The sequence below is a fragment of the Oryzias latipes genome, chromosome 24 (genome assembly GCF_053564925.1).
Source record: "Oryzias latipes strain Hd-rR chromosome 24, Olatipes_Hd-rR_3.1".
NCBI classification, from domain to species: Eukaryota; Metazoa; Chordata; class Actinopteri; order Beloniformes; family Adrianichthyidae; genus Oryzias; species Oryzias latipes.
Window position 1 is genome coordinate 14,752,062 of NC_136260.1, and position 24,052 is coordinate 14,776,113.

A 24,052-nucleotide genomic window follows, 5' to 3' on the forward strand; every position below is an offset into this window, starting at 1 on the left:
AAACTCCTTCATTGTCGAACTCTCTGTCTCCATGGCAACAATAAAAAAAAATACTAAAACACTCCGATTCAACACAGTTTAAACGAACTGGAGCACATATTGCGGGCAGCATAAAGCTGATCCATCTCCTCAAGCCTCCTCCAAGAGGAGCCTCCATCTCCTCGAGCCGTAAAATATGATAAGAGAGCCAAAACAATGTTCCCCAAGTCCACCAGAGCTAGTGCGCAGCCTGAACAGGGGTTCAAGTTTAGGAGGACAAAGCATTCAAAGGAGCAATATCTGCTGCGACACACCAATAAAAACAAACCCATTGTTGCAAGACTAAATACGCTTGAACAACGTCTGAATTCATGAAGGTCATACTCCAGACGGTGGAGGTGGGAGGAAGGAAGACGGGGAGGAGGGATCTCCTCCAAAAAAAGGCAAACACATTTTTGATAGACTGAAATTAAGGAAAATTTCAATTTGGATTTGCCTGAGGATACTCATGGTAATAGGGAAACCATATATAGATATCTCAGGAATTAAATCACGGCAAATTTAAATAGGCAGAACAGTAGAACAACAGTACTGCCTTTAATCAAGATCTGGATCTAAAAGACATTGTGATGTGGTGTCAATGTGAAACTGACTTCAAACATTCAAAATATGTTGGAAAATTATGGTAGATTGTATTATTTTGAAGTTGCTGCAGGTTAAAGAGCAGCCACATTCATCAAAAAAGTCAAACAAAGCATTGGAGGATTTTCTGCATTGTACAGAAACTCAAAAAAATATAGCAAACACGACACTAATGCAAATACAGAAACACTAAATGAGACTACCTGAGTACTTATTACACTAAAAAGACTGGCAGCAGTATAAGAAACAATACAAAACACTAAAGCAGAACTAAACAACAGTGCTGAACACCAACAATCATTCACTGGAACAATGGTACCAAAAAGTAACACCAACACTGACAACAGACGTAAAGCCTTAGTCACATGACCCATACAGGTGCTGCAGCTGCATAGTTTAAGTGGCAGTTCTTCCAGCTCTGCCTATCGAAGGAGTGGGTTATGACTTGGGTGGGAGAAAAGCTGCCCCAGCGCCGGATTTACTCATGATAATGGAACATACCATTGTCGTCCGTGTGGTAAGTGTATCGTGATATATTTGTTAAGATAATTTAAGTTGCACACACTGATGAAAAATGATTGACACTGTTGTGCTGTGTCCTTATGAAACACTCTCGTTGTTGGTAAGTTGCGAGTACTGCCCCTTACTGACTGCTTGCAAATGCTGCGCACACACGGGATGCACAGGATTCCCATAGGACACTCATTGGATGCTAACACAAACTACACTGATTGTCTAGTTCCTCATTTCTAACAGTTGGGCAAGGAACAAGGAGCTCTGACTTAATACATGAACAGCAGGTAAAAATGAAAATCTGTACGATGCCTACCAACGTCCCTCCTACCTGCCATTGCATGTCAAGTGTTCGCTACCCGTCGCTTGCAGCATCATTGTAGAAAAACTGTGCATGAACATATTTGTTCTATGGGTTCAACGAGCCATCTATGACCTTGCTATTCCGTACTGGTCACCTGCGTGTGCCATACAGGTCAACCCATTTTTCACTTGCTGCAGCCAAATCTACCCATAAAGGCAGTTGTGGCAAAGGCTTAAGCGATGGCACCAAACGCTAACGACCTGAACAAAGGCGCAATAAAAAGTTTTAAATGATGTATTTTTAGTTACTGAGCATGTAGACTTCCTTGTGCATTTAGTTTTAACCACAGCGGTTTGACACGTGGATTTCAGCATTTTACTTTCCCCCTGTGAACAATTGGTGGTGTACAGCATTTAGCTGTGAAGTGGCTTAGGTGCTACTTGGTGGCTCCTCTTCTCCTGTACGGGGTACCACAGGGTTCAACTTCAGAGTTTATGGTATGTGCAAGTTATTTTTCTATTTCTAATTGTTTTTTTTTATTAATAATTCTTATTATTATGAGTGACACAATTTAACTATCTAACCAAGTGGAAGAGATAGCAGCAATGAGATCTTGTCCGGTGAGGCACAAGTGCAGGTCTGTGAGAGGAATCAGTTCCTTTCGGTGTTGTGCTTTCACTGAAGCTCATCTGGTCATACATTTTGACGATGGTGGGGATGAAGGCCACTCCGCCACTTCACTCCCAAGCACGGTGGTGTGCAGGAAGGGGGGAGCAATCACGAGTTCAGAACATTTAGAGAAACAAAAGCTATTGTAACAGAGCCAAGAAACACAACCTTTGCTGTGGGAACGATAAACTTCAACAACAAGAAGCTCAAGATTCAGTCTCACAGGCTGGTTAACACTGGAGCTGAACTGTTCTTTATCTCCACAGCTTTATTGCTGGCCTAGGTTCTTCAGATTGATGCAGGTTTCTTCTAGAACAAGTGAACAAAACAATGAAGCACAGACACGCTAGTCTGTTTGCATTCGGCGGAATGCAGAAGAAGGCATTTATCTCTAACTCAACACCAGCTGGACAGAACTGACGAAGCCACTCGAGTGAGAGGCCAAACGTCTTCAGAAATTTTGTCTAGTTGAATTTTTTAGAACCTTTTATCTTATATAGTCAAGGCTTCTATTTAGTGATGAGGATACAACTTGACAGTAGCTCCTCCCACACACAACAGGAGCAACCAGGTTTTGAACAAATTTTTGCACAACCGGCATAAAACGTACATTCCGGGAAAATCCAGTAACTGAAATGTTTTGCAGAGTCCCGGCAGTAGACGAATTAACATGAAGAGATATTTGAACTGACTGCGGAATGCTTGAAAAGGAGAATGGTGTGGACGTATCAGATCTCTGCCAGAATCTCTATCCTGCGTTTGCATACACCATAAAGCTTCAGAGAGCTCCTTCTGAAAGAACATGAATAGTTTCACTCATCTGCAGCTCCAGCAAAGATTAAAGTACCCTTCCACTTTGAAGAAAACCTTTTTCCTAAACTCAGCTTTAGTGATTTGAGAAAAACTTAATAGAAACAAAAGCAGTTCTGCAGGAAAACCAAAAAGTCCTAAGAGCCCAGCCAACTTCTGTCCCAACCTGGATTTGCTGCCTGGCGTGCCAGTTACTGACGTGCACAGTTTACTAAGCGAAGCAAGGGGGGCTTGGGAGGAACAAAGGCCGCTTTGTGAGACCAGGCCGGGCCTGAAGATGGTTTCAGAAAGTGAAGTTCTTGGTGGGACTGGTCTGCAGAGAGGCAGACTTCTACACCCAGCAGCATGCTACACACCCTTCAAAATAAAAGCTCATTCTGTTACTGTACCCCTACCATAAGTTATAATACTGGAGTTAAATCCTGATGTGGTTGAATTTTCACTCTTCTCTTTGATTCTTAAAAACCATTCCATAATCATTTACTGCTGATCTGAAACGTAGACTTTAAAAATAATCCTAACCTACAGCATATGAGATCAGGCACAAACCTTTCATTTTTTAAACGACTAATGCCGTAGTCACAACTGCCCTTACGGCTGAATACGGACTGTCTGAGAGCAAATATGGGCAAACATGCACGGGGCATGCACGTGGCCCACATGAAATTTTGAGATCGTAGACCACTCACTGAGCAAAAATGTTCATTTATGCTTAAACACTCAACACATGAGGGTAAGGACAAGACGCAGGCAGCGTGTGGCCTGCTATTGTAGCTTCTACGTCACAGGCATTTATTTCTTCTGCTCCTGATTCGCAATGATTTGAATAAAGAAATACTCAGACATGCAATCTTGAGCTTACTTTTCATATGTCCTTCATTATCAGAGGAATGCCGCAACAACGTGTCAGAAACACCAAAAAAACAACAACACAATTTTCATCGGAGTGGGTGTTTAATGGTCTTTTTTTCTCTCCTGGAAATACATAGTGTTCAGCTCTCTTTGGTCCACTTGGCCCCCTTTTCAACTACAGCAAAGTTCAACCACAAACTATCCAAGACATTTGTTTTCAGGCACACCAGGTTTCAACTATTTGGCCCCTATCAGGGTTCAGGTAAACTCACTGCCAAAAGAAGCCAGCAATTCCAGAAAATGAACCAAACAGCCTACAGTCGAACCTTTAAGCAATCAACTATCCAGTCTGCACCATTTTGATGAAAAACATGGAGATTGCAGTAAAATGCAAGGCTGGGTTGTTCTGCTACAACTGAAACAAGTCTGGCTTATTCCTGAACTTCCATCAAAACTAAAAAATGATTAACTTGGTTGAAGTTTTCTTCAAAGTGGATGGGTACTTTAATCTTTGCTGAAGCTGCGTGATTAGTGAAACTCTCCAATGAACATTTAAAGCTCGTAAAATGAAATGAGAATATCCTAAATCTGAGCAAATGAAATATTCAGGCAGGTACAAACAGCTCCTCTGATTTGAGTCAAAGCCTAGTGGAAGCCACCACCGCATGAACTAAGACCAGTTGTGCTAGTTAGCATGTCACAATGCACAGCAGATAAATTTACACATAACTTTTATCTGAGACACAGGTTTGCTGTATGTGTTCAAACATGTAGACAATAACTCAAACTGGTGTTCGACATTTCATACACAAATCAGGCTTTGACTAACTCTACTCTCTGTTTGATGACAAACACTTCAGGCATTTTCTCACAATTATGCACAGCTCAGTCTTTCGGTCTGTTATGTAACTACTATAAATGACTGATGGCAGATGTTCATACTCTACCACATAGTTTGTCTACCGTACAAACAGAATTATAAAACCCTGTTGAATAGTGTTTGAAATTGTTTCTCTGCACAGCTTGACTTTCTTTAAAACAACTCTTCTTGCAAACATCTTAAACATATAAAATTAAAGAGCGTGTCCTTGTTCCCTGTCAGGTTTGACAGGAAACAAGAATATTTGAGAACTTTGCATAACTAGGCAGTTTGACCACATTCCCTCCAACACACTGATTTACTGTCTAACAACTTTATTTAATGTGCTTCCCAACCAGACACAAATGTGTGCTCCAGAGCATGAGGAAAACCAGAACAATTAGGAGATATTAAATGTGAAAACATCTGGAGGACACAGTTTGGTTAACTAAAGACACAAAGGGTTGCACAACATCATGTCATCTGTATAAAGACAGACTCAGGTGTATGCTAAATACAGATAAAATAACTTGTGTAAAAACAGGTAAGCCAAAGGAAAGATTCTTGAGAAACACCAGATATTACCGCTTTTTGTTTGCCAATTTCAGAGACAATCTTATACTGTAGTAAGCTCAAAAAGTTAAAGGTGAAGAATTTAGCTCTCCAAGTATTATAAAGTATTGATTAATTCTTGATTTCAGCTACACAGCTGCGAATAAACTGAGATCTCCTCATTTTTCAATCCTAATGTAGGTCTGAAGATCAAGAAGTAAAGGTTCATGCAGCGTCTTTGTTGATGAATGAAAAATACATGTCTACCCCATGTCAGCCATCAGCGTAATCAGATCAAAACAAATCATGTTTCTGATAGAACAATGAATTGACATTAAGTCACATCAAGGCTCATTGAGATTAACCTGAGTCCGATAAAATGACTAACCCTTACAGACCAAGTACATGAAAGCATTGGCCCATTTGAAACAAGTTGTTTAATCAAGTGATGTATAGGAAAGATTGGTCAGATAAACCAACAGAAGCTATCCAAGATTTTTCTTATTACTTACAAAAAAACCTCCCTGATTTCGTCGTATCTCTGAAGCTTTCAAGTGCTGGATCTGATTGCTGCTTGGAAGGGAGACCAATTAGAAGATCAGGTCGTCTCACTGTAAGTTTGTTCTTACTTTTACGAGTCAATGACTGATTGTGAGACAATCATTGTTTTATATATCTGGCTGACGTCCGCCAGAAATACGAGTGGTGTGTGAGTATGACTAAAGCGCCCAAAAAGAGCAGAGATGAGAACTTGTTGAGCATTGATGCATCTGACAAAGAAATCCGAAATCACATGTCTGCAGTCGGTTGTTTTTTGAAACGTCTACTGCCCAAAACAAGTAACATCAGCCGTCAAATCAATGGATAGTGATAATTTCTAGAGTTGTCTTGGAGGTAGAAAGCTCCAAGTATGATGACTTTAAGAGCCTCAGGAGTAGAACTTACAGCAATTTCCCTGCAGGCAGACATGGAGATTCCAGTGCCTTCAATCTGTTTCAGTGCATATTCCTTCTCATCCTTCCTGTGGAGACAAAAACAGAAAACAGTTATAGGATTGCACACATCTGTTCATCAGCAGCTGGTAATGCTTTGTCTTTGAGCCTCTCAGCTGTCATTCTTAGAACAGGAGGTGTCAGGGAGACACAGAGCTTCATGGGAGATCTACAGAAGCTCCATCACTCTTGGTGCTGCTCAGCTTAAGGTAGGAGGTGCAGAATCCATTTGGGGTATAAATACGCTGACAACCTTAATCTTTCTGGCTAGTAGATACAATAATGCACCAGATTTGAACAAATTAACCTTTTGAAGAACGTTGAGAAGCAATTTAGAGAGAGAACATCAGAGTATAGTAAAGTTAAGTAGTTTTTTCCATTCAAACATCCATCAAACATGGTGGGTAACCTTGAAAACAACTTCAGTTCTTTTCAAATATACATAATTCTATCCTATCCTTAATAAAAGTAAACAAGTTTTTTTTTTTAGAAACCTTTTGTTTTAAAAGGATAAGAAATTCTGTGGATTGCTCATTCAGAAAGAAATGAAAGCGATCTAATCACCAGAGATGCCTGATTGAATTTGGTTGGTGAATTGTTTTGTAAGGATTGTAATTTCTTTGACTATTGTTGGTGTGTTCACACGTCATCATGAGTCATACTGTCTCACAAAGCCACAAAGATGCTTGCAAAATAATCATGTTCCGTCCCATGAATGAATGCTGGCATGTTTTAGCAATCATTTAAGTCCTCCCTGAAAAAGTTCTTGGTCTTTTTCACTTTAACAAACAGAAAATTCCCCACTGTATTTGGAAAATAAAGAGTCCAAAAGAAAGTAACTTCCAATAATTTTGGAAAAAAAGACTGAAGCTGCACTCCTCTGACAGGATTAAACTGGCTTGGCTCTTTTAAATGAGATGCAAACAGTAACATCAATAAGGGTTGAGTCCATTTAAGTCAGCCAGATGTCAGCCACTATTGGAAGCAGTAGCTCTATGGGCTTTATCTTTGTTGATAAGACATATCAACTTAACAGCTGAGCGTACACATGAGAACCTGCAGACTCTGGAAAACAAAGAGGGAGTTCAGCTTATTTATCAACTTTAATTTCTCTAAAAACAAAAAATTCAAGTTAGCGCACAACCCAAGAACAACTAAACAATGAGACACTGGAAATGTTGATCGTTGTGGTTACCTTAGCAATTCTTGTAAATCAAAAAGTATTTTAACCTGATGTCCCCCTGACCTGGTTTGGAAATAATAATAATAATGGGGCCAATACATCCATCTATCTTCTGTACCTGCTTGTTCCTGTGCAGCATCAAAGGAATGCATATGAAGGATGAAGACTGTATATATACTGGAATGCTCCCCTGTTCACTGCAGCGCCACCCAAAGACAACTGCACACACAAGGGACATTTCAGTCAACAAACTACCTATAAAGACTGTTTTAAGACTGGGAGGAAGCCAGATTAATCAAAGAAACCCCCATGCATGAGCGAGGAACACACGCAAACTCCATAAAAAAAAGACCCAACCAGGAAACAAGCCACAACTACACCCCATTCTCTCAATACCAGTGTGAACACACACAAAGCTTTTTGAGTTGGACCAAAGTTTGGACCAAACCAGAAATAGACAAATTTCTGGTTTGGTCAAGTATGATAGCTCATCTGAACTCTGGTGCGGACCAAACAAGTGGACTCTTGTGTGATTTACTATAGAGGGAATGTACGTGGACAATCTAAACAATAATAGGATTAAGGGAAATGAAAGGCAGACCTTGACATGAGCAGTGTATTGTTGGAAGAAAAGAAAAAAAGAAAGCGCAGAGTGAACTGTCATAGAAGTGCAAGTTAAAAAAAAACAAATCCTAAGGGTTTGGTATAAAAAGTGATGAAGTCTATGCACTAACTACAGTGGTTGATTTGAATAGCATTCCTGCCTAATAAAACTTTGTCTTTCTAAGTTCCTTATCTAAATGTGTCTTTTGGTAGAGTCAAATTTATGCTAAAGGTCGAAGGTCAAATTCCAGCTGGGTCATTTTTGTTCTCCCTGTACAAGCTTTGGCTTTTCTCTGCTACCTAGGAGTCCGCCCACAGCAGAAAAAAAAAAGTTTTCTAGGTTCATATGTGATTCTAAGCAGCGCCCAGGAGTAATTGTAGGAGTTTTTAGATAACTGGCAATCTGTCAAAAGCTTATCATCTCCAGCTAAAACCAGCTAGGAAAACCAATGTAACCCTAATTAGGACAAAGCAGGTATAGATAATTGATGGATTAACTTGTACTAAGGATTATTTTAGCAACAAAATAAGGTCAGCTAATGCAATGATGAAACCATGTCGACATTTAAAAAAATTGTTTTGTCTTACCACCTAACCTTCAACAATAAAATATATAATTTATATAATAAGTAAACTATGCTAACCTGCAAAAAAGTATTGGATGAATGACGCCATGTTCACACAGCCCTTGGCAACATGCGTTCAAGCAACCACTTCCAATAAAAAGTGACGTCTGCTTTCAGTGTCACTATGAAAGTTTCTACGATTATTTTTGGTACAAAACGCTGTGCCATTGAGCCCGCGCTGAAAGTCAAACCAGGTCAAACTTTGACCAGTCATGGACTCTGATTTGGTAGCGATGTATGGATGGCATCTCTTTTAACTCATGTTGTTTTTAATTGTTGTTTGTGCCCGGCTGGAATTATATGACACCAAGTTATTCATATGCTGGACAACAGCGGTGAAAGAAAAAGGCTGGCGCAAGATTGGTCAAATTTGTACGACTTCGACATTTCGCACCAAGCCCCTTCCAACTGTGGATAGCAGACATGTGCTAGTAAACATTTGAAAAAGATAAGAAGATGAATCCCCTCCCTATATGTCCAGTGTGAAAACTGTGGGCAAAAAGCTCATTCAATAATGCATTTTCTTGAACACGCGTCACAAGCCCGGTGTGACGGTAGCTTCACAGAAACAGTCAGAATCACGCCATAATGTAAATGCAACTCTAACATGGCAAGAAGAACAAAAAAATCAAGGTACTGCGAAGAAAGTTTATACCAAGGCACTGCAAAGAAAAAGACACTAAATAAACTGACCTGCACATTCACCATGGGGCTCACTCAGAGGCTTCCAGCTCTCAGCAGTGATGAGGTAGTATTGAAAAATTATCAAACATTTTATTTTGTACTTGATCTGAAACTATTGGCCATAAAAAGTAAAAAATATGCTTATTATTTTTCAGGCTGTTTGGCTTTTCAAATAATTTTTTTTTTTTTAATAAAATAAGGTTTTTTTCACTAATCAACAGCTAAAGTGGGGGCAAACATGTGTTTGTCAGTCACAGATTTTGCAAGTTGTCCCACTTAAAAAGAAGAGAGACGTCTGTAATTTTCATCAAAGATACACTTCAACTTTGAGAGGTAGAATGTCGGGAAGAATCCATGAAACCGCATATGATTTTTAAATAATTTATTTGTATAAAGGTGCAAAAAACAGAATTTGATCAAAAACAGAAGTTCACATTAATACTTTGTAAAGTAAGCCTGGTTGGTAATGACAGAGATCAAACAATTCGTGTAGGTCTTCACCAGGTTTGTACTTTATCTGCTAGTTTGGTCCATTCTTACAGATTTTCTCAAGAGCTGCGATGTTTTGGGATTGTCACTGGAAAACAGACTTTGAACTCCCTCCACGGATTCCTTTTTGAACTGAGGTCCAGAGACTGGCTAGAAAACTCCAAAACCTTGAGAGGCTTTCTATGTAACCATCTCTTCGTTGCCCAGGCGAAATGTTTGGGATCGTTGTCATACTGGAAGAGCCAGCCATGTTCTATCCTTAATGCTCTCACTGATAGAAGGATTTTGTCCAAAATCTCCCCATACATGGACCCAAATATAATTTTCTCAGTATAGCTCAGTCATTCTGTCTTCTTTGCAGAAAAGAAACCCCTAATAATGATTTTTCTATCCCCATGCTTCACAGTGGGCATGGTGTCCTTGGGATACAACTCAGCATTCTTCTACCTTTAAACACGATGAGTGGTGTTTATACCAAAGAGGTCTATTTTGGTCTGACCACAAGACCTTCTCCCAATCCTCCTATGGATCATCCAGATGGTCTCTGAAGGGCTTTAGATGGGTTTGGACCTTTGCTGGTTTAAGCTGGGGGATCTTTGGAGCTCTGCAGGATTTGAATCCATGACAAAGTAGTGTGTGTTACTATAGTAACCTTTGTTACTGTGGTCCCAGCTCTCCTTAGGTCATTGGCTAGTTTACCCGTGTGGTTCTGTGCTGTTTTCTCATCATTCTCAAGATCATTTGTTTCCCACCAGATGAGATCTTCCATGGAAATCCAAGTGGAGGAAGATTGTCAATGATCTTGTATTTTTTTCCATTTTCTAATAATTGTTTCAACACTTACTCTATTCTCACCAAGCTGCTTGCTTAATATCGATTGTTTCATTCCAGTCTTTTGCACTTTCTCTTTACAGCTGATAAAGTGAAATGACTTCATAGATTTGATGGCACCATAAAAGGTAGATATGATCTGGATGTTCACCAATACATATAAGAAAATTACTTTATCAGTAATTATGCCACTCCATAAGCTGCCATTTTATTGACAGGATTTCCCACAGCAGTTAGCTTTCCTCCAGTCTTTGGTGTGCTTATAAAAATCTCATGGGTCAAACAAACCAAACCAATGCATCAAATGGACGGAAAGGCGGACGTCTTTTACCAACATCTGTTCGTTTGCTGGACTATTCCTGTGAGAGGAACCTTAAGCACTAAGAACCATTCTTTCATGCAGACCTTCCCAAGAGTTGTGATGTTTTAGGGCTGAATTTACCCTTTTTTGTCTTTCAGGTTGAAGATAATTAGGAGACTGATGAAACAGATGACTGTACTAAGCTGGCTAGCTACATAGGGTGCATACACACAGGGTAGCCCTATGAACTTGGTTGGAATCAGTAAGTTTACCAAAAGATTACATATTTTTGTTTGGTATGGTTTTCTTCTCTATTGAGGATCAAACCAGCTTTTTGTCCTCACTATACAACAAGTACCAACAAGACATCTAGCTTTTTTTAAAGTCACACTTCTCCCGAATCATCCTCTGGGTCGCTTATTTTCAACTTCTAAAGATGAGCAGCGCTAAGGTCACTTGATCATTTTGGTTCATAATATTTATAATGAGACTAACCAGAACAGGGTTCACTTAAAAGTCCACCAACACCCTATTTCGGTTGAACCCAGAGTTCAAGTTCAAGGCCATACCAACCAACCTACCTATAGGTTGGTATTATTCAGTCTCTGTTGTAACTGTTTATCTAACAATATTTCCCATCAGAGAAATATTATTTAAAGTCATGAAAATCTTTTAAAAGCAGTAATCACTAAGATTATGAAAGTTTCATGATGCCAGTGTAGCCCAGGATATTCACATAAAATGAGCAGACATGGGATCCAACTAGCACAGCTACCATTAAAGTAAATGAGTACACCCCTCAAATTTCTGCAGAAATGTTATCTTTTCATGGGACACCACTGTGGAAATGACTCTGTGAAACAATGAGAAGTAATCAGGGTTCAGTTTGTGTAGCAGTGTACATTTATTTTTCCTACAAAATAACTCGTAATAAAGGCATCAACACCAAGACCCAATTTCCACTCAAATGTTTTGTAGAGCCATTGTACCCAATATCCTGTCTTTCACGTACGTTGAAATATCAAGACTTGAGGTATGGTAAATAAAGCAATGAGTGAGATTCATCAATTGCATTAAGGAGGGAAAAACAAACTCATATTTAAATGTCTTAACTGAAATGGTTGGAGTGCTTTATTAACTCTGTACAAGTTGTTTTTCATTGACCGTACCGGCAGATGAGCCAGAGTCACAATGGAGTGTTGTGAAACTCATCGTGTAGGTATGTGGCTGAATCAGCAGCGCTGATCTGACCATCCCAGATGACGAAAAAAACTCAAACCCAGTCAAGACGTCCAGTTCCATACCACTTTCATCCTACATGTAAACATTTAAGGCTGCTTTCACACTTCACACAGTGTCTCCCCAAAGAAAGTCTGGGAAGGAAAGCGAAGCGTGAACAATAAAACAAGTTTGACCTCCTGATCCATTTAAAAGAACCTCCAGCTCATCAACACAATGGACGATCCACTGAAACAAACCCCATTCCAAGAATCGTCCAATGTTCCCTTCGTCCCTATGAAAACATGAATATACAGAGATTCTGAATCAACTCAAGCAGTAGGTCCCACAAGGAGTATTTCAGAACCTAACCGTAGGGTTCTGTCTTTTGTTTTCCATGGTTGAAAAAGGAAGAAAGAGACAACATTTGGATTTCAAAACAGGAGATTTTTTTAACTGGAGCTTTTATTGTTTTTATCGTTGACCGGTTTCTGAACTTTACAGGGTAAGATCAATATCTACTTGATTTATAAAATATGTGTGTGTTACAAACATTCACAGCTGTTTTATGAAACAGAACAATAATTCTTGTGACCCTTCTGTCGTCATGGGAACCAGAGATGACTCTTTAGCCACAACATCTGATAAGGTCAGTCTGCTTTCAAGGTTGTGAGCTTTTCTTGACGGTATGACATTCTGAGGCCCAAACGGTCCTTTTGTGTCCACCTCACGCATCCATCCATCATCCAAATCTGCTGAATACCTGTTGGGGTAATGGGGTTACTAGGGCCCATCCCAGCTGCTATTGGGCGAATTGGCCCATTGACTGCACATGACAACTGGACTGGGTAATCCCTCTCCCATCACATTCTAAATAGGAAGTACCTGCTGGTTCCTAGCAGCCCAAATCCCACAGACTTCTATTGAATAATAAACAGATATTACTCAGTCGTTCTATAGGTCCGAATAAACATTCTAGCTCTGCTACCCTTTTTAACATGTTCTTGCTAATCCTAATTTATTTTCCCATATTTTTTCTGTAGTGCAAGCTATTCACATTAATGACCAATCTGATGCCTCAATAAAAGTATGTGGTCTAACACGGAACGTTTGAAGCGTTTCATTGACAGATTCTCCTAGGCACGCTTTCAGTTGATAAAGGTGTGGACTTTCAACAAGTTCACTCCTGATTAGCGAAAGTTGTTGCCATAGAAACATTTACTCAGATCAATCACTGCTTACCAACATAGCAACATGCATATTGCAAAAAAAAAAAAGGCAACTGAATTGACTTCATTTAGTGGAACCAGAAGCAAGCCATTTTGTATGGGTGATGTCGGTCCAGTTCTCATTTACAGACAAGATCTGGACAGATCACCAGTCTGTCACAGGACCACACAACGAGACAAACTCACATCTAGGGACAATTTTGAGTCACCAATTAACCCTTGATTGTATTTTTGGACTGTGGGAGGAAAGATGAGTTCCTGGAAGAAACCCACACACACACAAGAAAAACATGCAAATTTCATACAAAAAGGTCCCAGCCAGGATTCATACCAGGAACTGCACGCCAAGAGTGCTAACCATGCAGCCCTATCAAGCTGCAGAAAAAAAAGTTCAAAATACAAAACAGCATAAAGTTCTAACAAATCTGTACCGATTTCCTACAAAACTGCAAATTTTAAAAGCAACATCATGAAGATCACCTCTGACTGACCACAGACTGATGAACTCCACCTTCAAACAAAAACCCACAGCTTCTGTTTTAAACTCCGAGCCTTCATGCCTGCTGTTTCAAAGTCCCACAGAGGGTCTATGAAACAGCAGTCATGGGAGCATCTGAGTCTTCCTCCTGCTCCTTTGATCTAACAACAAAGGTGTTGCTGGAGGTACACACGTGACAAACTATTACTAAAGTTTGACGTCTCTACTAGAGCCAAAGCTGCTGCCTAAAAAAGCCGCGAGGCGCAACGCGGTCACGTCGACCTGCGTCCGCGTGAACTCCCCCCCCCCCCCCCTCGATAAAAAAAACAACAACAACAGCCGCGTTGTTTTAACATTTCGTCTGGGACTTAGTTTAGAGGGGGGGGGGGTATTCGCGCGCATTTGTATGTTATGTGTATGTGTGAATGAGTGTAATCGTGGGGAGGGGGCGTTGGTGGGTGAGTGAGTGAGTGCGCGCGTGCGTTCCATGAAAACAAAAACACAGAGGTTTTTGCCTTGGTGGGTTTCGAACCTACCGAGCCGCGCGGCCCGTTAGTGAGATCTGAGACCGCGAGCAGCAGCGAGCGGTCGATATGAGACTTCGGAACAAAACAAGAACGTTCACGGTTATCTTCTTACCCGTCTTTGCGCTTAGCTTTATAAACGTGCCCGTAGGTGCCTCGACCCACTTTGCAACCTTCATATTCGAAAAGATCTTCCACTCTCTCCCTCTCCGCTGCCAGCTTTGTTTTGAAGTCGTAATCCATTTCAACCCATAAATACGTCTTAATTTACAAAAAAATAAAATATTAATTATTACATGCATTCATTAAATAATCTGGTCGTTTTATTCCCCCACCATTTCCTTGTTTGGGATTTTGGTCTGCTCCGCTTAATGTTCACTGGCTCGTTGACGTTTCTAATTGGCGCGTGTTGCCAGATGGGTAGTGTAGTTCCAATGGGACGTTGACACCATTGAGGAAACAGTAAAGAGAAGGAAAATAAACTACTACCCGCGTTTCTTGATGCGGTTTGTTGCACTTTGCGTACTAAAGAACTTTCTTCAAAAATGTTCCTCTGCTGTTTGACTTTATGGAAATTTTTGTCTGAAACATCAGCCATTAATTGAAAATATTATTTCCTTAAAACTTGTTTTACCACTAATAGTAGTTGCAGTATTCATTTTAATAAGAGAAAAAAGATTTTAAAAAGTATTAATTATGATGTAATAATTATTTGATTATAAATACTGTTGTTGTTAAAATCTAACTTTCTCCGTAAGTAAAAAAAAAATTATCAAAATTATTGTTGTTAAAATCTAACTTTCTCAGTGAGTAAAAAAAACCTGTTTAAAGAAACTACTATAATGAAAACAACTGTATGTATATCTCTTAACAAAGCAAATGCATACTAATTTTTATATTGCATTTATACGTTATAGCCTATGTGATCATAATTTTACTGGATAAAGGATTCAAATGAGGGGGGAACCTCAAATATTTTGACCTGTTACTATTGTTTTCTATAAAAGATAGAGTAGATACTGTCTTTTCATTATTTTTTTTTTTATATTCGTGGAGAAAATTAATCTTTGAGCTCCAAAATTGTAAGTAAATGTATTTATGTATTTGCTTGTATATTTAAAAAAAAACAATCAATCATCCACCCAAGTAAATTAGTACAAAATAAGTATTGATAGAAAAAAGACAGCTTTTTAATTATACTTTAGACTTTTACAAGTTTTCTTTAGACCTAAACAAGTTTAAAGAATAAACGAACGTGTCTATTACGTCACAGTGTTTGAGTCATGAGTGACAGATCCCTGGACCAATCATAAAGGAGTAAATAAAACCTCACCAGGAGAGTGGCTCAGCGCACCGCTGACGTAACGGCGTCGTTGTATAAAATCACCGCGCGCCGCTTCCTCAGTGCTCTACACAGTATGGCCGGCGATATTAGCTAGCGCTCGCTTACGTTGTTCTCTGCTACAGGGAAGACGGTAACTCAAGACAAGCAAACAACCAGATTGTTAAAATACTGTACCTCAATAAGTTAAAGCGAACCAAGGAACGACCATTTTAAGCTGTAAACCATACTACCAAGGTTTGACAGACTATTGAGGTGTCTGTTGTCTCATCATGATGATGGAGGATCAGGATAACGGTGCACATTTCTTCGAGGGGACCGAGAAGCTGCTGGAGGTCTGGTTCTGCCGCCAGGATGACACTAAGGGCACCGGGGACCTCCGCTCTATCCCAAGGTTTGTCTTCTCCGTCAGTCAGTGGTTTGGTCGTTAGCCTCCGGACCACATGCGCGGCCTCGTTGCTATGCTACGTCGTCGTTCCTTAACGTAACTAGTTGTTGTTTCCGTAAATAACCGTAAATGTCTAAAGCTTTAACTAGTGAAATTGTGGAGTTAGGGTCTTTGAGCCTGATGTTGGTTAGTTTGCAACCCTGGAAACAGTGGAAAATGGCCACCTCCCCCTAAGTGTGGTCCGTCAACGCTGAGTCATTCATCGGCTGCTTCGGGAAGACAGCAGCTCCCGAGTCGTGGTTGTCCGTCACCTGCTCGGGGACGAATCACCCGTAAAACTGTATGAATCCATTAGACTTAATGCCACCGGATCCGTGGAACTAACATCTGATGGATCCGGGACGTGTCCTGCGCGGGTTTGACCGCATCACCGCCGCTCCGATCTGTCACTTCGGTGAGGATTGTCACCTCCAGGCCCATTTTGACACCTGTTTTTCCAGACATTAGCCGGCGCGATTCCTTCCCCTAAACATCGACATTCCCGTTGAGTGCGACATAGCTTTTACGTTAACTTGAATTTATGCGCAGTGGCAAGACTGTACATTTGTGTGTTTTTTCATATAAAATCTACCTTAATCACAAAAGAACTTAATTTGGGAGATGCTGCTTCTGTTTTCTGCGTCATTTCATAACGAAGGGGGAAGGGCTGGTGCACATGTGGTCGCCTCGGTTTCGTGGTCCACAAACAAGGCCCCCTGTCCGGTCTGGGAACATTAAAATGGGTCTATTGTTTAACTATAAGGTTTTGGTCTCTAGTCTGATGAAATAATTCGGTTCTGTTCAAGAAAAGGGTTAAAAACTGGGCAACTACGGGACATTTGAGGGCTGAATGAACTTCTCGGCCTCCCTAAACGCCCCTGCAGCTCACGTTTTCGGCCATGAAGCCTGTCCCCTCCCACCTCTTCTCATTGGTCGCTCTCCACTGGGTCCCTCCAGTTAATTGGCTCGCTGGCGTTTGCTGCGTTCATTGACCGCAGGAGGGGTGGGATATTTGAGAAGGGTCCATAGGAAAGCTTTAAAACCGGACTGTTGACCTTTGCCCCCGTCCCAAACCACCCCATCAATGCCAGACATGTGGTTCGGCTTTAAGGGAGTTGCGAAAGAGCTGGATTAAAGTAAATTATGTCAGCTCTGATCTAAAAATAAAACGCCTTCTAAGAAATTGGGGAATAAAAGAAACGGAGTCAAATTTGTGGATGCTCTTAAAGGCTTTTCATTAATTTTAATCAGTAAATAAGTTTATTTTAGCTCGCATGAGTTAAATTTTGTGTTAGAGGTGTTTTTTCAAGACAAAGTCAAGTGAGTGAGGACTGGTAATACTGTTTTCAGACAGAGAGGGAGATTAGCAGCTTAAAGGGACGCAGTCACTGGATCATTCTCCCTGGACATCATCCAGTGTCCAAATAAGTCCACAAGGACATCTGATTCACAAATGTGGGGCTTGCTCACATTACTGTGGCAGCTGATGGGCACCCTTGAGGGACCGAGGTCTCGGAGGAGGCACATTATCGCCTCTGAGCGCGCCAAGAGGAGGCTCCTCTTGTCACAAGGCACACACAATCGGAACAGATTTTGCTGTCAAAAGGAACTACCTCTGAGACGAGGAGTTCTCAGCAGTTTCCCGTTGCCTGTGCTGGTCACTTCTGGGATTGTTTTATAATGCCGAGCACCCAGAAAGGACCGCCACAACTCATCTGACACCGAAACGAGACCTGCCTCGGGTCTAACACTTCCCCCTACAAAATGAGTCCGGCATGTTGCGACAGCCCAGACAGTGTTCCAAGTAAGATGGTGCACCATAAAACCGCTGGCCTATGACCTGAGAGCCTCGTGTGGTTGTGTGTGTGTGTGTGTGTGTGAGCCACACCGAAAATGCAGATGAAATGGCGGGTTTGCAGTCTGAAGAACTTAAATCCTCTTGGCTTTAAGTTTTAGTTCCAGGAACCACACAGTAGCAAAAGATTATTTACATTCCTATCCTTATGGTTATTTATTTTTTATTTGGGAGACCCTAACTTAAGAAACATTCCACATTTTCCCTTTAAACCACATTGAATCGACTTGTCAACCTCATCATTGCATTGCATTGATTTGCATTCAAATGTTTCCATCAGATCGTCCGTCATTTTAAAGAATAAATGTATGAATGTTTTTTGTCAGAGAATATCACGGTAGCGCCATTGATAGCATTCGTACGACAAATTTCCAAAATTGTTTTGTATGAACACAAAAAACACAGACTTTTTTTTAAAAAGTAACTTTTTTTACTGTTATTTTGTCATTACAAAGATTGTAAAAGGATTTTGAATTTTCTATTTAAAAAAAATATTTTTTTTTAGAAAAGCCAACTCAAATATTATAACGGCTAGCACTCACTTTGCTACCTATGCAAGCTAGCGAATACGTTTTGCGTTGCACGACAGAAAAAAAAATACCAATTTGAAGACATGAAAATCAGACTAATTGAGTGGTTTGTATAAATTGTACGTTTTCGTTTTGACAAAATCTTTTCGAACTTTGGTGCTGAAACTCTTGCAGCAAAACAATGACCCCTGGTGGCCAAATAAAACAACAGCCTGTGAAAGAGCAGTCAGAATCAAGGATGTCTTCTGAAAATGTTTTTTACAGGAATTTGAGGTTTTATTGATGAGAACCAAACAAGCGACACTTTTTTTTTTTGTAAATTTTTTTTACCTTTCCGCAGACAAGTCTGAAGTCTGTCAAAGCTGAGTCTAGTCTGAAGTCTTAAAAGATATAGTTGAAGCAAAATAAGCGTGAACAAATAAAGACCAGTCAGTCGTACACAAGTTCCAGATGTCAAGTTGAGTCTAAAGTTCCCGTTCTCAAGTCCTCGATGTCTCAAAGTGCGACTCAGGTCCAAACCTCCCATTTACGGCTTTCAGCTTGCAAAAACGTCCTGAAGTCCCACCAGTTACTGCTTTCAAGCAAAAATGTAAATTGTCGGTTTGAAAAATTATTTTTTTCTTGTCTTTCAGGTTTGAGTGGGATAAACTTCTGGAGAATGTGCACTGTTTGATCATAAGTGTGACAAAGACTGACAAGCAGGAAGCTTATATACTCAGGTGAGTGCGGCGACCTCTGAGTGAACGCCACTGCCTGACGGCGTTTTTCTTCTTAGAATTCATGTAACCGAGTTATTATTGTCTCTAGTTACAGCAAAGGTAAGACCTTCATTCAGGTTACTGTGCTCTCTTCTTTGTTGGTGCCAGTCAGACGCCACAAAACACGCCTCCCGTTTTCTGCGCTGGCCGCTGGTGCATTAGTCCATTTTGAATTATTCATGTCGGGCTTTAAAGCCGTCCTTTTTCTTCTCTAAAGCGACCTCATTTTCATCGAAACTCTACCACCAAAACCCTGCTCAGTTTTCCATTTTAGATGATTTGTGTTGGAAAATGGCATCAAAATGGCATTGTTTCTTCTAACTGCAAAGCGCTCAGATGTCCCAGGATCGGTGAATCTAGCATCATACATGCGGAACCATGTAGCTTAAAGACCCACTTTGATAATCTTTTTTATCTATTTGAATAATACTCCCAGTGGCTTTTTATTACGATTTTCTAGGACGGCTCATCTTATTGCGCTGTAGGGCTTGTGGTAGAGTGTCCGCCCTCTGACTGGAAGGTCGTGAGTTCCAGGCCAAGTCATTAAAGACTCTAAAAATGGCTCCCTGCTTGACACTCAGCATGAAGTGGATGGATTGCTGTCCACAGCTCACCATCCCCTGCAGAGAACAAATGTCACACACCTAGGCGTGTGACAGCTAATGGGAAGGCAGTAGTTCATTGGAACTGTTGGTGTAGAGCAACCCCACCCCCCTTTCCCCTCCACGTTGCAGAGAAGCAGGGAGAGAAGATTTATTTCCCAACAGCTTTGATTTTGTCTACTCCTGATTCACCACAATGTGATTAAAGAAATGCAATTTCAAGCTTAATTTTCTTTCTAGATGGCCACCATCGTCAGAAAAATGCCACAAGAAACGTATTAAAAACCCCTTTTTCATTGGAGTGGGTCTTGAACTTCAGGATTTATTCCTAGGATTCTTCCAGACTGACAGAGCTTTGTGTTGTTTGTGTTCACAGTGAGAGTAGCATGTTTGTCTCCAAGAGACGTTTCATTTTAAAGACATGCGGAACCACCCTCTTACTGCAAGCACTGGTTCCTTTACTGGAGCTCGCCAGGGAGTACTGCGGCTTCGACAGCATTGAGGTGAGACGCTCGTCACGTCGCACTCAGGTCTTCGCCGATCGATCTCCTGGACTGATCCATTCTCTTTTTCTTTCTCCCCACTAGAACTTCTTCTACTCCCGCAAGAACTTCATGAAGCCCGCCCATCAGGAGTTCCCTCATCGAAACTTTCAGGAGGAAGTCGACTTTCTGAGCCAGATTTTCCCAAGTGAGTGTTTGGCCTTTGCGGAATGGATTTCATTTGTTCATGCTGGAACACATCAAAAGTCTGATTTCTTATACGTCCAGAATAACACTTCAGTCGGCGCACTGGATGAAGATGGACCAAACGCTGCAGGTTGTGTCAGTTTCTGACTGATGGTGATGTCCGACAGTAAAATAAAACATCTGTTCCAAAACCAAATTTGAATCATTTCAATCTACTAAAGGCAGAAAGGAGTAAATGTTTGGTAGAAAAAGCCCAAATGCAGCCCAGGTCTCATCGTCGTCTTAGGAGTTTTTGTCGCTCGTTGGGTCCCTGACTGGCGGTTCCGCCTGAAGTCCCCCGTTTGTTCCTCACGTTTCTGACCGGACGAATGCGACAGACCTGCAGCTGCAGTCCAGCTGTGCGGTCTCTGGGGAAGCGGTCTCCTCGCTGCTGGCAGATGTGGGATGGAAGGCCGTTAGCTGGCCAATCTTCTCCCCCGAGTTCTGAAGGCAGCCTCAGATCCAATTGGTTGGTGCTGTCCGGCGTGTAAAGCTATACCAGGAAGTGAGCAGCTCTGTCTGCAGGGGCAGTTTTAGAGAAAGCCAGAAGTTGTTCTTGAGCTTCATGCTGCAGAAAGGCAGCAGGTGTTGCATGCAGCTGCAGATGTCCACTCTGCCTGTCAACCTGTCGCTAACGCAGATGCTTCCTCCCCAGATGGTGCAGCCTACTGTATGGGACGTCTGAACTCTGACTGCTGGTAAGAGGCTACATGTGTTTTGGAGGGACTTCAGAGGTTTCCTGCAGATTCCTCACGCCCTCTGCCTCCTCCTGAAGGTACCTGTTCACTCTGGACCTGCCGGAGTACTGGGAGAACAACCAGGCAGATCAGACGCTGGAGGTTCTGATGAGCGACCTTGATCCAGCTATAATGGACCAGTTCTACATGAAAGATGGTGTTTCTGCAAGTGACGTCACTCGTGTAAGTGGACTCCAGGCGTCAAGCAAGCCCAGACAAGAAATCATTTTTCTCTAGTGCTGAATAGAAATGGTTCGACCAGCGTCATAATCAGTTGGAATTGCGTTAATTAGTAAAATTATGGTTGTCAAAGATTTAAGTTTATTTGGGTGTTGCTGGTTTTAAAGGGTTGAAAATGTTTCATTGCTTTTTTCCTTTTTTAAGTAAATTGATTGTCCGTCCTGAACTAGCGTCTGCTTCGTTTTCCAGATGAGTGGGATTCGTGACCTGATACCAGGTTCTGTAATCGACGCCACGCTGTTCAACCCTTGTGGATACTCCATGAACGGAATGAAGACTGACGTGAGTGGCGCCCCCTGTCTGTTGGAGGCCGGCGCTTTGAAGCTGCTGGGTGACATGGCCCCTCTGTCCGCAGGGAACGTACTGGACCATTCACATCACCCCAGAGCCCGAGTTCTCCTACGTGAGCTTTGAAACCAACCTGTCGCAGACGTCCTACGACGAGCTGGTCAGGAAGGTGGTGGAGGTCTTCAAGCCGGGGAAGTTTGTGACCACGCTTTTCGTCAACCAGGTCAGTCCGCCCCCACCCCCAGCCCTGACGTCCTGGGTCAGAACTCTTTGACATCCGTTGTTTTCCCCCCGTAGCGCTCCAAGTGTCGCAGCGTCTTCTCCTCCAATCAGAAGCTGGATGGCTACAAGCGGCTCGACCGTCAGTTGGCTCAATTCAACGACTACAACTTTGTCTTCTCAAGCTACACTAAGAACCGCCAGCAGAACCAGCAGAGCTGAGGCCGGAGGATGAAGAGGCGGCGCAAAAGCCCGGGCGGGCCCCCGCGGCCCTCCCTTTGCGCCCGGCTTCTGCATTTAACAGAAAGCTTTCCGTCTTCCTCCTCCCTCCTCTTCCTCCGCTGTACCGCAGCGTCTAGTTGTCGTTTCTGTGACGTAGATCTCCCGCATGAGAGCTCCCGTCTGCCTGTTCCCGCTCGCCGCCACTGCGACGGTCGGAGGCCGCCCCTTTGCTTGCGGTGCGGCGGCCCCTTCCTGCAGGTGCGCCCCCTCATCCCCCACAGACAGGGCTTCCGCCCGCCATAGATTCCGGTTCCTGGCATCCTCTGACCGACCGGTCTCGACTCGTTTTAGTCACCAAACGGCTTTTTCCTGTCTGACGGGGCTGCCGTTTAACCCCCCTCCCCAGCCTCACACTGTGGGGTCCAGAATGCGGTTCTGGGGGGTGCTGGATGATCCACATTGACTGCAAGCTAGTTTGGACCCCAAATGCTGACCCGTCTCCTTTGTCAGAGAAAATCCTGGAGACCTCGTCCCCCCCCTGCTGACCAAACATCAGCCGCGGGGGACGTCCCACCCTGAATGGGGGGTGGGGGGTGAATCAGACTGTGAGTCAGCGTTTTCCTTTCTGGGCTGGGGGGGTGCAGAAATGTGCCAGAGGCCTGCAGGTCTGAGCATGCCAGGGCGACCCCGGATCATTCCACACATAACCGCTGCTGAACAGCTCTGCTCATGCTGCCTGTCGCCCCCACCACCCCCCCATCTTTTTTTGCAGTGAATCAATGGAAATATTGTAGGCCAGCAGTTTTTTTGCGCGGGGCGGGGTTCTTCCGGACGCATGCCACTTCTAGTTCTCGCCGCCTTTTCATTCGCTTTGACCAGCTGTCGCCGTTTTCAGGGGAGGAGGGGTTCTTCCTGCGGCTTCACCTGTGCTTAATCCCACCCCCAGCTGTGAGCTCAGGTCCCGCCCTACGACAGAACCTGCTCCTAGCTCCGTCCCACTGTGGGCGCCGTAGCGGCTCAGACTGGACCAGCAAAGAACCAGAACTGGGGCGAGTTCCCCTCAGGTTTTAGGACCAGGTTCTGCTCCGGACCTCCTCTCTCAGCCACAGCCGGCCTCTTCTGCTGAAGAACTTTGGGTTTCTCCAGCAGAACCGGCTGTGGTCCTGGTGGTGGTTGGGTTAAGCACACGTCGCCCCGATTGGGTGGGTTTTTTGTGTTTGTTTGTTTTTCTACAGAAGAATAATTTCTGGATTTTTCTACAAAATCTTTTGTATTTCTGCTCTGGACCAACCTTCCCGTCCGTCCGTCAGTCGCTGTACTTCCACTTCGTTTTTCGGTTGATTTCTGGACCCCCCCCCCCCCCCCCCTTCATTTTATGAGGAGGGGCGGTGGGGGTCAAGATGCCTCCCCCCAGGTGAGAGGGTGCAGTTATGCGTCAGGACACACTGTAGGAGACTCTGCTGTTTCACTTTGTTCTGCTGATCCTTGGTCAATCTGTGCTAAATATATCTGTGCTATGAGCTTCAATAAATGACTATCTGTGAAGCTGCTGGTCTGGTTCTTCTCAAAACGTCCCACATCAGCTGGTTCCAAAACAAAAATGTTAGACTTTTCATTTACTCTTTTTAGTTTGCCTCTTTTAGTTTTTTTTAACAAAAAAGGAATTTTAAACCTATTGGGACATAGTTCATGCAGAGCAGTTGTATTTTATTTAAAAATTCACCTGTGAGATGAGGGTGGGACCTATGGTGTGAAGCAATTCCACC

General features: G+C 42.4%; 2 protein-coding genes across 4 annotated transcripts in view; one reads left to right on the forward strand and one right to left on the reverse strand.

Annotated features, from left to right (window-relative positions):
• cdk19 (cyclin dependent kinase 19) overlaps positions 1 to 14,735 on the reverse strand; it is a 37,873-nt gene extending 23,138 nt beyond the window's left edge. For both annotated transcript variants that reach the window (XM_078942612.1, XM_011491663.4), the window contains exons 1-2: positions 14,454 to 14,735; positions 6,126 to 6,201 (exon numbers count right to left, since the gene is read on the reverse strand). In XM_078942612.1, coding sequence (XP_078798738.1) covers positions 6,126 to 6,201; positions 14,454 to 14,581 — 204 coding nt within the window. In that variant the 5' untranslated portion in view covers positions 14,582 to 14,735. The remainder of the gene's footprint in view (positions 1 to 6,125; positions 6,202 to 14,453) is intronic.
• Positions 14,736 to 14,745: 10 nt separating this feature from the next.
• amd1 (adenosylmethionine decarboxylase 1) lies at positions 14,746 to 23,831 on the forward strand. Of its 2 annotated transcripts, none has more exons than XM_004083526.5 (9): positions 14,746 to 16,074; positions 19,125 to 19,211; positions 20,229 to 20,355; positions 20,440 to 20,542; positions 21,236 to 21,278; positions 21,356 to 21,500; positions 21,747 to 21,839; positions 21,913 to 22,068; positions 22,143 to 23,831. In XM_004083526.5, exons 1-9 carry the CDS (start codon positions 15,953 to 15,955, stop codon positions 22,284 to 22,286), a joined length of 1,020 nt encoding a protein of 339 aa, XP_004083574.1. In that variant the 5' UTR covers positions 14,746 to 15,952; the 3' UTR covers positions 22,287 to 23,831. The 2 variants fall into 2 exon arrangements, with proteins under 2 accessions (XP_004083574.1, XP_078798739.1); XM_078942613.1 differs by having other exon boundaries at positions 15,739 to 16,074; positions 20,440 to 20,671.
• The last annotated feature ends 221 nt before the right edge of the window (positions 23,832 to 24,052 follow it).